This window comes from Vidua chalybeata, chromosome 13 (genome assembly GCF_026979565.1).
Source record: "Vidua chalybeata isolate OUT-0048 chromosome 13, bVidCha1 merged haplotype, whole genome shotgun sequence".
NCBI lineage: Eukaryota > Metazoa > Chordata > Aves > Passeriformes > Viduidae > Vidua > Vidua chalybeata.
This window is the reverse complement of record NC_071542.1, coordinates 7,189,964-7,202,855: the sequence shown is the minus strand read 5'-3', so window position 1 is coordinate 7,202,855 and position 12,892 is coordinate 7,189,964. Positions and strand designations below refer to the sequence as shown.

General features: G+C 36.5%; 1 protein-coding gene across 3 annotated transcripts in view; it reads left to right on the top strand.

The window, feature by feature from the left end:
* The first annotated feature begins 4,052 nt into the window (after positions 1-4,052).
* The window catches only part of CGNL1 (cingulin like 1), a 41,686-nt gene continuing 32,846 nt past the window's right edge, over positions 4,053-12,892 (top strand). For all 3 annotated transcript variants that reach the window (XM_053955082.1, XM_053955081.1, XM_053955083.1), the window contains exons 1-8: positions 4,053-4,127; positions 4,943-6,542; positions 7,057-7,151; positions 8,075-8,168; positions 9,079-9,180; positions 9,568-9,716; positions 10,211-10,346; positions 12,117-12,329. In XM_053955082.1, the coding sequence (XP_053811057.1) occupies positions 4,962-6,542; positions 7,057-7,151; positions 8,075-8,168; positions 9,079-9,180; positions 9,568-9,716; positions 10,211-10,346; positions 12,117-12,329 (2,370 nt within the window). In that variant the 5' untranslated portion in view covers positions 4,053-4,127; positions 4,943-4,961. The remainder of the gene's footprint in view (positions 4,128-4,942; positions 6,543-7,056; positions 7,152-8,074; positions 8,169-9,078; positions 9,181-9,567; positions 9,717-10,210; positions 10,347-12,116; positions 12,330-12,892) is intronic.

Here is a 12,892-nt window from a genome sequence, read left to right as displayed (position 1 = left end):
CATTACAGTTTTGGTCTTTCCATGAATTATCCTGTCTGCTTCCTTTTCTTTACCCTTGCAGTATGTAAGTTTTCCTTCCTGTTCTCTCGTAAAGTTATTTCCTGTCCTTTTTCCATAACACTGTCATTTATTATTGACCTAACAGCCACTTTGTGTGATGTTGCTGATACTTTCTGAATAGTCAGCTGCACAGAGAATCCATTATTTAGCTTGGAGAGCAAGCTCAGTGTTATGTAAGGCTAGAGAACAAATTTTATAGTTCCTTCCTGACATTTTGCTGTGCCTGTGAAATATCTGAAGTAAACATTCATAAATTGTTACATCCCACTTTTTGAAAAAAGACACAGATTAAATAATGTGGGCCATGAGGATTTTTTTTTCCTATGGTAATAAAAATTTGGAAATAAATTACATGGAACCAAATATAATTTGTAATTTAGCCTGAAATAGTTTAAAATTTTCAGAATTCTCAAAGTTCTCTCCTCCAAAGAGGACATAACAGGGTATGCTCACATCTTCCTTTAATGAAAAATCTTCAGGTAATCCAGTCTTAGGAGACTCAAGATTGTGATATTGGAGGAGTTCCTGGTTTTCTGACATTAAGGGAGCCAGGGAGGAGTCCTAGTGCCATAAAACAAGTCAGATCTCTTTTATTCCTCCATTTTCCCTGTATGTATGCAAAGGGAGCAGATGGGTAATGTGCAGCAATACCTTTGAAGGATGTGTGGCTCCTTTAGGAGGCCAGGGAACATATCCATTGGTGGGACAGTGTGTCCCCCACGCTGGTCACCACCTCTGCCTGGACTGTCTGTCCAGGGCAGCTGCTTGGCTCACAGCCTGGAGCACAAGGTGGGATGTGCTTTGTAATGAGGGTGTGTGGGCAGGATACAGGAGAGCAAGCTTCTCATGCAGAGTTTGGCATTTAATAGGATTGGAGAAGCAATTTTTCTGAATAAATCTGCCTTGTAGATTTGGCTAAAGAAGAACTGAAATGGGTGGTGGAGACAGTTCCATGCCTTTGTGATGCTGTAATGTTAAGAAGGGAAGAGACATGTCTGGCACAGGAGTATGTTTCTCAAAGGCACTCTTTTCTGCCCGTGTTTTCAGGGAGAGCAGCCAGGATTCCACATGACAGAGGTTTTCTTTATTGTGAGCAGGTCTCACATAGCTCCTGTTAGCTAGCTATAAAGTAGCTGTGAAAGGAAAAGTTTTTAAGGAATTAAAAAAAAGTTTTTGACTTGTTAAACCTTCAGTGTTCTTTTGTAGAGTATCATATCACCACTGAACAACAAAGTGCTACAGAAAAACATGCAGAGTATTGGATTTTCAGGTCTGAAAACCTCTGCTGAAAACTTCTCTTTATAAACAAAAAATACCATAGTTTCTAGTTTTGGCAAAAAGACATTGTTCGGAAATATGGAACCATTTCTGAGTAATGATAAAATGTGGGACTCATACCCACTGAAGTCAGTATTTAAAATGAGTGTTCAAACACCTTTATGAAGTCTTACTTTAGGAAGAAATCTCAAAACTGAAAGGCTTGAGTAGCTTTGAGTGCCAGTTTTGTTTATTTGTTCACAGAAGTTTTTAAAGATTGCTGTCCCTGACGATGAAGTTAAAACACAAATTCAGTTGGAAATTTTCTGCTCACCTCAAGCAGTCCAAGGCCATGTTGCTGACAAAATAGGTGATCCCATCATTCCGTGGTACCTCACTTGCTGACCTGATAGCAAGATGCTGATTATTGTGTGTCCTAGACTATATTATTGGTTTTAGCAAGTAGAGTATTTTCAAAAGAAAATAATTCATTGAACTAGTTTTTTCTTATGTCCTGATTAATTTGTTTGTGATGTTGTAATGATGCTTCAAGATAGGAGATAGGAACTGGTTTTATAATAGAATGACAGTCGTTTACCTCGTTAAAACTTTAATAGAGTCATTGCTTCTGTTTTCTGAAAATTGTATTTTTAAACTCTGAGTTAGCAAATAAAATTACTAGCAAGACATTAAGGAATTACTTTGGTAGAAAACCTGGAATTAGGATTTATATCACTCTCTAATGTAAAAAAAAAAAAGCTTTATTTTTTTAACTATGAGTATGTAACAAAGAGCCACACAAACAGGGAAATTGCCTTCCCAGCTGCCATTTAAATATCTAACATCTTTTCATAAGCTGAAGAGTAAACAGACTGTTTTGTCATAACATTTGAGGGCTTCAGCAGCCTTACAGAAGATTAAAACCGGGCAGTTGTAGCTGTCAGGGCCCCCAGCTGTCAGCTCCTGCACTGGATCGGATGTCAGGATTTCAGTCGGTCACAGCATGGAGCACAAGGCTGATTTCATTTACCCGAGAATGCCAATCTGCAGTTTTTCATGGCTGAGGTGTGTACTGAGCCAGCAGAGTTTTCAGATGTTCTCATTTTTGACATGGTGACATCTGTCAGAGGAGTGGAGCAGACAGATGGGAGAGGAACAGCTTCAGTCCTCTTATCCTCCTCTGTTGCTGTAACCCTGCCAGAGCCTGAGATGTGACTGTACAATGTGTGTGCAGGAGAATGACTGTAACTGTAATTAATCAATTAACATAGTTTCAGGATTTCCTCAGAAAGGCTGTGTGTGATGAAAGCCAGTAATGTTTTTTCTTTAATTTAAAAAATGCTTACAAAATTGCAAAACCACTTTATTGTGTATTGTAAAACAACTATTTGATATTATGTAGTTCATGTGAGTATTACCCAAGCAGCTTGACATCCTATAAAATAGAAATTCTATGTAAAACCTTCAAATATTTGAATAGTAAGGTCATCTGTCTTGTTTTCTTGTTGATGTCATGGGAATTTATAAATGTAATCTTTTTTTCACAGTTCCAGAAAGATAAAATGTTATTTAAAAAATAGTTTGTTTAGCTCTTATTTCTACAAGGTTTTATCCTTTTGTACAGTAAAATTAAGAGTTTTATTAGGACAATGCATGTGAAGAAGGCAAATACACATACTTCTTTATGGTTTTAGAGACAAATTAAACATATTAATTTAAGGTAGATTATTAACCTAAATATTGTTTCCCCTCTATAGTAGGGGAGTTGGTGTTCTGTGGTTATTTTTGAGGGGATGGGGGTTGTTTGTGTTTTTTTCCTGGTTATTTAATATTTTTAGCAACTTTGCAACAAGTTTGAAAGCAGTGCTTTTGAAGTCACCGCCAAACAGACATATTGTAATTGTATTGTAATATATTGCTTATCTGTTCCTTATGCTGATTGATGTAAGTCCTTTTTAATTTTTAGCTTTTAGGTTTATTTTTATTGACTCCTTTTTATATTTTTTAGTTGTTGCCATTGTTGAGAAATTCAGATAAACTGTACTCTTTTTGTAGGTCTGCTAATACAGCTTGCAGGTGTAGCGTAAAGTTTCATATACTCCTTAGTTTCTCTTAGTGGCATTTCTAATCTGGCTGGGATTGCTGAGTGGAGAGCTTTTTGTGAAGATGTTCACATACTCATCCACTACATGTGACTGCTACCAACTGTGTGTAAATCAGAGGTTTCTCTCAAATGCTCACATGTGAATATGCCATGTGAAACTTCAATTTATAAGCCTGCTGCTGAGGAGGAGCTGGAGTTGGTTTTTAGAGAGGAAGAGGTTTTTGAGGGGAGCTTTCCTGCTAGGAGGAAGAATTGGATGGAAATTAGTGTACTATGAATATTGGGTCAAACTTTTTCATTCGCTGTCAGGAAAAAATGAGAACTCTGCTCTTGACTAGAATATCTGAGGGAGGTGGTTCATGCTGAGATAGACAGGAGAATGAAACTGGCTGTAGAGGGTTGTTTTTCCATGAGACATCCTGTTGTTTTGGTTTCCTCTTGCTGATTACCATCGCTCAGTGATCTTGGGTTTGTCAGGCTGCAGTGATGACTCAACTTCCCAGCTCAGTTCAAAAGTTTGTTCCCTCCAGGTTTTGTATCAGACTCACAGTCTTGTGTTCCATTCTTTTATAGACACACTCGTACTGTCACTGCACTGCCTCTGCCTTTAGACAGTTGGTTCATAATCTGCAACAGACTAAAGTAAATCTGCCTGCAAAACCAGCTGTTAGAGAAAGAAAGAATGGCATTTAACATAAAAACACAGGTAGGGTTGAATTTATTGTTTTCTAGATTGAAACAGTTTTGGCACATATAGGCTGGAGTTAGCATTCCTATTGGATCTGAAAAAGGCACTGTCAGCCTTGGAAATACTAGCAGTGTTTTTCCATTTTTGTTGCTCAGCAAAGTATCTTGTTTTAAAATAGCAACTGATTTTTGGAACAAGCTTGCATTTGGGAGATTGTTAAATTCATCTGTAGAAAAGTTTATTCTTAGGGGTGACAATGAGATAATAAATTAAAAATTTTATTTTCAGATGTCATTAGAAACAAATGTTGAAACCCAAGTACATAAAAACCACAACTCAAAGGAGTGAGGATGTTGATCTTCCTTGCAGTGCTTTAGTTACCTGAAACGCATAAAACCTTAAACTGCCTGGTTGTGTTTTGCTCTCCTGGGCTTAAGTTTAAATGTTAATATGGCTGGTACTAAATGCTAGCTTTAAAATGATCACTGGTTTGTGAAGGGTACAGTCTTCAGTAAATATAGTGAAATACCCAGAAGTCATGCTTTGATTCAAAAATTTGTACCAGAGTTGCTTATATTTAAAGGAATTTGATTGCAAAGCAATGAGCACAAACTCTGTGAAGGTAACATTCATAAAGTGACATTACATTGATCAGAATGTGTCAGTCTGACGTTTGTATCATAGTGTATTTACTTTGGGCTTGATAGAGCTGATATTGATTTCCCCGCCTTATTGCCATTAGTTTTCATCATCACATTGAATGGTAGAAAAAAGTAATTAATTAAATAATCTAACTTAGTTAATGAGAATTTTGTCATTTTTCTCCTGTTCAGATATAATCCTCTGATAGACATGGAGCCATATTTTGCTGGTTTTAAGCACATGCAGCAGGACTATGAAGTCACTCTTGAACTTGCAAGTGAAGAGACTCAAAAAACTAAAAATGCACAAAATTCTAGGATGGGGTCTTATGGTGTCAGCATTAGAGTCCAAGGAATCGATGGACATCCTTACATAGTACTCAACAATACGGAAGGATGTTTGCCAGAAAATCCTCCTCCTCCTGGAAAAGAACAGCAGGTCATTCCTCAGACAGTAAACAAGCCAGCCATGGACTCCAGTACTGCTTCTAAGTTGGAGGACAAAATCACTGAACATACAAAATTTGCTGGAACACAGCACATGCAACCCTCTATGCCTAAAAAACTGCAGATAACCAATGTGAATGAAAAGGAGAGTGGAATGCCAGATTTTAAAGACGACACAATGAAATGCTCAAATTTGTTGAATTTTCAGAGACATCCTGAACTTTTGCAGCCTTATGATCCTGAAAAAAATAACTTGAACTTGGATAATTACCAGTCTTCTGTATGCAATAAATCTAAGTCTTTTGCAGATGAAAAAACTGAAGCAAAGCCTTGGATTTCCTCATCTAAAGTAGTGTCCCTACAGAAAACAAATCCGTACCTTGCAGAGTCAACCAAAGCAAATTCAAAAAAAATACATCTGAACAGGTCAGTAGAAGATCCAAATAAGCAGCTGCAGGATTGTCCCAGTAGCACGATCAGCCCAGGTGATGCGTGTGTTTCAGAGTCATTTTCACCTGCAGGAGGATCCCCCTGTGTTAGTCCCACTGCTTATCCTGAGACAAAGAAACCTCGACCAGATGTTCTTCCCTTCCGCAGGCAAGATTCCAGTGGGCCAGTATTGAATGACTCCCGAAGATCCTCGTCCTCATCAGCTACTCCCACTTCTGCAAATTCCTTATACAGATTTTTACTGGATGACCAAGAGTACGCCATCTATGCGGACAATGTTAACCGCCATGAAAACAGGAGATACATTCCATTCTTGCCGGGAACTGGTCGTGATATTGACACTGGTTCACTTCCAGCAGTAGATCAGCTAATTGAAAAGTTTGATAAGAAAGTTGATGCTCACAGAAGAGGCAGGTCAGGAAAACGGAACAGAATTCATCCGGATGATCGTAAAAGATCAAGAAGCGTTGATAGTGCCTTGTCATTAGGACTTGATGTCAACTCAGATTATTTAAGTGAATTCAGTAAAAGCTTGGGTAAGTCAACTGAGCACTTGCTGAGACCATCTAAAGTTTGCCTTCACAAGCAGTTATCCAGAGATCAAAAGTCACCTTCCAAAGAGACGAAGATGTCTGCTCGGAGTATTGGAAAACTGCAAATGCCCAATAAAGACACTCAGAGCAGCAGTTTCAGCTCTTTGCAACACCATAAACAGAATGAAACAGATACAGACAGCTTGATGGCTAGATCAGCTACACTCCCAGGACAGAGTAAGAGAGAGGAAGTTAAAACAGTAACTTCTACTTTGTTGTTGCCAAACCGAATTACAATTACTCCCGAATCAGGAGCCAAGAAGATTTCTGTAAAAACATGTTCATCCGTCCCTAATATACAGGTAATTTTGAATTCATTCTTTAAGCTGTCCTTTGCACTCTAGCATATGAAGCTGCCATATTGTTAATTTTGTATATTTCTGGTCTTCATTAGAACAAATTCCCATCATACAATACTTCCAAATGGGATTGTTCTGGAGAAATGTAAATATAATTTTTTGTTGTTGTTGTAAGTATAGAAAACCTGATTTGTAAAACAACTGATTTTTGTATGGGCAAAGGAAGATGGTGAGGCCAAACAGATTCTCATAAATGATGTTATAAAGATTCTTAAGCATAAATGCACAAATGTAGAATGTGAAAAGATATGTATGCAAAATCAAGTTGTTTTCTTTTGGTGTGGAGTATGGTTTCTTATTGCAGTAAGGCAAAACTCCAGTGGATTTTTCAGAACTTCAGGTCCATAGCACATAAAAGTTTTCATTAATAGGATAGAATGGGGAATTCCAATTATACTGTTTCTATTTACAACTCTCACAGGATTTTTATCTTTTGACTTTTTTCTTTATATTTTAGGCAACTCCTGATCTCCTAAAGGGCCAACAAGATCTTGCACAGCAAACAAATGAAGAGACTGCTAAGCAGATTCTTTACAATTACCTTAAGGAAGGGTCAGTAAACATACTTAACTTTTGGATAAGAGACTACATTTTCTCAATATTTGTCTTCTATTACATTTGAAATGTGAAACAGTAAAGTGAAAGCTATAATTAGATGAAACATCTCTTTCACAATTCTGTATCTCAGCTGTCTCCTCTAAGGCATTATCTGATCTCAAAATACCCAGGTTACCTTACTTACATAAGGTGTTGTACAGGATATGATTAAATTGAAACTTGTGAATCAGAATATGGTTTGTCTTTTAAACACATCTGGAATTAAACTTTGTAAAATATAGAGGTTATTGGAGAATTCAAATAGTACCTCATGGAACTTTAAGCTTTCGGGTTTTTTAAACAACAACAACAATGAAGTGTTATTTCCTAAAGTTTAACAGAAACCCTCTTTGCTTTTAATACTTTGTGCATATGTAACTCTTGGTATTTTCTACTGATAACTTATTGAAATGTAAAGGAAGCTTAAATTAATTAAAAATACATGATGCATTTAAATTTATTTTAATTCCTGATATAGCAGGTTCTGGGACCTGTTCAAGGGTTATTTTATGATGCAGTAGTCAGGACTTCTAAAACTTAGAACTAACTACTTCTTATTTCAATATGTCTGAGTAATACACATGCTGATTATCTGTTTTTCCATAGCCATAATCTTACAGAAGAGATTTGCACTTCAAGAGTTCAGTGGTCTTTTTTTTTGTTTGGTTGGCTTTTTAGAAAACATTTGGAATACAAATTTTGAACTCCTCTTTTTGAAGATTTCAGCAAATCATAGTTAAGATAATTTCTGATTTGTTTGTATTATTTTGGGGTTTTTTGTGGAGATTATTATTAGTTTGGACAGTCTGAATTTGGTTTGATGTTAACAAAATAGTAACTTTGACCATATCATTGATTATTTGTACTGTCTGTTTTAGAAGTCCTGATAACGACGATGCAACAAAGAGGAAAGTGAACTTGGTTTTTGAGAAAATTCAGACTTTAAAGTCAAGAGCTGCTGGAAAGACACAGGTAAAGAATTTTTAATTTGCTTTGGCTTGTTTTAAAGTGGTGCAGTATTCAGACCTTAAGGGCCTTAATAATCTGAATCCCCTTAGTGACTTTTACTAGGCTATTCATGTAGTCCCTCAGGAATATAGCTTAATTTTGATGGCATGAGAAGGATTAAATGCTTATTGTCTATTATTTTATCCTGGGGTATAATTAATAAAAATGATTTTTTATTTCCTCATATTCTTCTTAATCTAGATATGCATGTGCTTTTTCAGAATATTTTAAGTGTAGTTGCTCAAAGCTCAGTTGACATTTTTAAGAAATCCCTTAGTATTTGAGAAGGAGTTTCGAGCAATGAAGAAAAATGTTAGGCATATTCATATAAAATTCCTTGGGTAAAGATAAAATTTATCTGCAGAGATAAATGTTAATCTTTTGATTGCAGTGAGGCAGACATAGCATGAGAGACTCATGTAGCTTTTGTTATTAATCACAGCATTATTTATTTGCAAAATACATCCTAAGAAATTAACTAAAAAATGTATCTGAAAACCTGTCTTAACATATGGGCATGCTTTCCTTTGATGTCCATTTTGCATAATTAGTGATATCTCAGTAAAATTGGCCCAAAGTACACATGATTTGAGTCATATGTTCCTAATTTGAATTTTTCTTTATGCTTGTATATTTTCTGTTTTATTGTCAACATGCCTTGAGCAATTACCAAGTTTTATGAAAACCAAATCATGGTTCCTTTGAAAATCTTAGCTTGGCCTGACCCATGTGAAAAAATCCCTGGTGAGCTCAGGCAGTTGATGCTATGCTTTGTTAGTCTTGCTTGTAGCTTTGTTTTAGATTAAAAAAATAAGAAACTATTCTCAAAGAACATCTTGGCTTTGTGGGAATAAATGTCTCTATTTAATTGTAGGTTTTGGATTCTTCGGCTGAAGTAAAAGCATTGGTGGAACAAAAAGCAGAACTTGAAAGGAAAGTGGAAGAGTTAGAGAAAAAACTGGATCTGGAAATTAGGGTACAGCACTTTATTGTTATAAAGCTTCTGATTATTTCAAATACACTTTTTAAAATAAGTGACAACTGATCCTCCAGCTGAATCCCTTTTGCTTCATATTCTTCTTAATCCAGGTATATACCTGTGCTTTTTGAGAAGGCTTTTTATTTAAGGTCATTGTTACCCTTTGTAACAAATCCATTCTTAGTATTTGAGAAGGAGTTTGGAGTAGTGAATAAAAGTGTTAAGCACATGCACAATGCACTTCTTAGGTATCTGTAAATGTAAATCTGAGGTAAATGTTAATCTGTTGATTGCAGTGAGATAGACATAGACTGAGAGACAAACGGTATTAATCATGGAGCTGCTGTCTGTTATTTTGCTTAACTTTTGGTGTACAAAATTCAGAATCAGCAAAATTCCAAAGAAGAGAGAGATGCTACACGAGCAAGTCTGAAAGATCTTCAGTTGCAGCTTGATCAAAGTATATGTGAAAAAGAAGCCTTAAAAAAGCAGCTGGAAGAAAACGAGAAGGAACTCAGGCAAAACCTGGAGGAGTGAGTTAATTCTAGCAAAGTTATTCTTGAAATGTGTACCTTTTCTTAAACCTTTTAGATTAAAAGTACCTGTGTCTCCAGAATATGTTGAAGGAACCAGACAAGTGACATTTGTTACTGTAGGAAATGTTTCTACCATTTTAAATAGTCATGTCTTTAGAAAATCTGTAAGGAAGAGAAAGATTGCTGAAATAATAATCATCTTTTTAGTGCAAATTGCTTTTAATATTTCACAGTCAAAATATATAATTCAAGTCTTTGAAATGTGGAAACAGTTCAATGTCTAGAGTATCAGATCTGACATAAAATACAGCTTCCCTCTTAAATACCTAGTTAGAAGATTTCTCATTTTTACCCCTCTGACATTTAATTTTTCTGCCTCATTTTATTCCATTCTCTTGTGGCAACATGTGAGTGTGTATCTTTTTAGTACTTGAATGAACAAGTTAGTATTTCTACAAATTAAAAAATCCTATCTGATTTTTACTGATGAGGCTTTTTCAAGTGAAGATGGAGCAGGAAAAACACCAGACTGAGATCAGAGATCTTCAAGATCAGCTCTCTGAGATGCATGATGAACTGGATAACGCAAAACACACCGATGAAGGGGAGAAAGAGATTCTGATTGAGGTTAGTTACAAAGTATCAGAGGGGGATCAGAAAGACTGCATGAAAAGAGGAGACTAAGATTCAGAAATACATGCCTTTGCTTTTTCTCTGCTATTAATCCAGAACAATGTAGCATTATTAGGGGTCCTAAGAAACCACGTTATAGCAACATTAACCCCGAAAGGAATACAGAGTGTAAGTACCATTGTTTTATGGAGCAGGAGAACAGATACCTTAATGGTTGACAGACAGGTGAGTTATCTACTATTATCAGATAATAATCTCAGTCAGTTTTAGCAATTAGGAATTGGGGTCAGAGCAGGGAAGATTAGTTTATAAAGAAGATGTATATCTTATCAAAGCCAGATGAGATTCAGCTAAAAAATGTAAAAGAACTCAACAAAGCAGTCTCTAAATTGTTTACTTTCTATTGGTGGGACCAGGGAGAGAAGGGATGAGCCTGGAGAGGAGCAAAAGAGTTACAGGGTTTCTGTCAGCTTGGGATGAAAGAGGAATTGGCTGTAGCCCTGGTTATACTAATATACTTATGATGAAATAGACAACACAGCTTATTAAATTAGTTGATAAGGATGTGTAAGAGTATCAGTGCAGAAATATTAAAGATGTTTGCGTGCAAGATCTGCTGAGTAGAATAGCTACCTTGTTTTGTATGTGTGAGATTTGATTACTCTTAAATGACTGTCTTAAATGTCAGGCACTGTAATTGAAAGTTGAACGTAAGTAGGGAAATATCACAAATGATGATGATAGTACTGAAAAACATTACCTTTGAAGAAGAACTTCAATCTGAATAGAGAAGTGAGGGAAGAGTCAAAAATACATCTTACAGAATGTTGCTGTAAAGGTGATAGTGATCAAATTTTCTATGTTGTGTGGAGATAGAGTAAGAAATGAGAGACTTAGCTTCAGAAGTTCAAAGAAAGTGTTAGAAAAAGTTTCTGTTAATACTGATCATTAAACAGAGGAAGATGCTGTCTGGGATGGTGGTAGGATCCCTTCCACTGTAGGCTTTTAATGGCAGAGTAGGTGATGTGTGTCAGGAGTGGTTTAGATGTCCTGATCCTCCTTCAGAGGAGGGGAAGCCTGCATTCTCTTTGAAAGTACAATTATTCACAGTTGGAGAAATACCAAATTAGAGAGTTCTTGAAGTGATAGATTTTTGATTGTTTCTGTTATTCTGTGTTTTTGTATGCATCTTTAGTCTTCAGATTCACTGACTCTCCAGTTCCTTCTCACAGATTTGTAGAGGGGAAATGACTTCCAGGGTTACCCTGGTGGGAGGAGGAAGGGTGTGAAGACATGGACTTGGTTGGGAAGCACTTGTTTTGTCTTCAGCACTTGAAGAAGCAACGTTATTTATTCTTTCCAGCAGAAATGAAGGCAAAGAATTATCACTGAGTTTGTTTCTCTTGCACCTAGGGGAAAATGCTTTATCTTTGTTCTTATCTACCTCATTGCTAGTGCAAGCACAACGTAGGAGTGACTCCTGCATTATTTGCAGATGGCATAACATACACCATGAAAATCTTTTGATAGTTTTGCAGCATCAGTTATGTTGACCTATTATATAAAACAACAGCTATATGTTATACTTCTAATAGTATTAGGGTTGAACAAATTTTCAGCTTACAATAAAAGCTGTAAAAAATATGTCAGTCATATGAAACAAAGTTGTCCTTGGGGAGCTTAAGTGCTTTCTTTCTGTGAGACATAAACAGAACATCCACAGGGGCTATTTGACACACAGCTGTGTTTAATTTTGGGCTTTAGGAGCTGATGCAAATGAAGCAGGATCTGCAAGAAGTATTGATAGCAAAAGATCAACAAGAAGAGATTTTGAGAAAGAGAGAGAGAGAGCTCACAGCTTTGAAAGGAGCACTTAAAGAAGAGGTGTCCAGCCATGACACAGAGATGGATAAACTTAAAGAGCAACATGATAAGGAATTGCTGGATCTGCGACAGAGCCTGGAGAAAGCAACAGAGGTACATAAGTGCTAACAATTACCTCTACAGGAGAAGATTCTACCTCTCTCAGATGCTGTGTACCACATGCTTTCAGATACGACTATTTTCTTAGCAAAATAGGCAAAGATTTAGGCCAGGAGATTCTTGGCTGCTGAGATTAAGTTTGATTTCATACACATCTCATGTTTGGATTGTTTGTCACAGCTGAAGTTGTGGTCCTTTCTTCAAGCACTTATTTACTGCATTTGCTTAATTGCAAACTTTGAGGGAGAATAGATGAGAGTATAGTGCAGAGAACCATTTGCTTGTCCTGGGTTAAAGAGAGTCACCAAGATCTTGAGGATGCCCTTGAAGAACACTGGTGTGCTTTGCCAGTCATACTGCTGAAATAATTTCTAGCAGTTCTCTGTAGTTCTTTTAGTTCTTTGCAGGCCACTGTTCCTACATTCAGCTTCTCGTGTCATATCCTGTTCCCTGGCTGCATTGTTCCACCTTGCCCATTCAAATTCTCAATATCAGTGTGGGGTTTTGTGTTTTATTTTGTGTCCTTTTCATTTATTGAACTTAAAGCTTGTTTACTG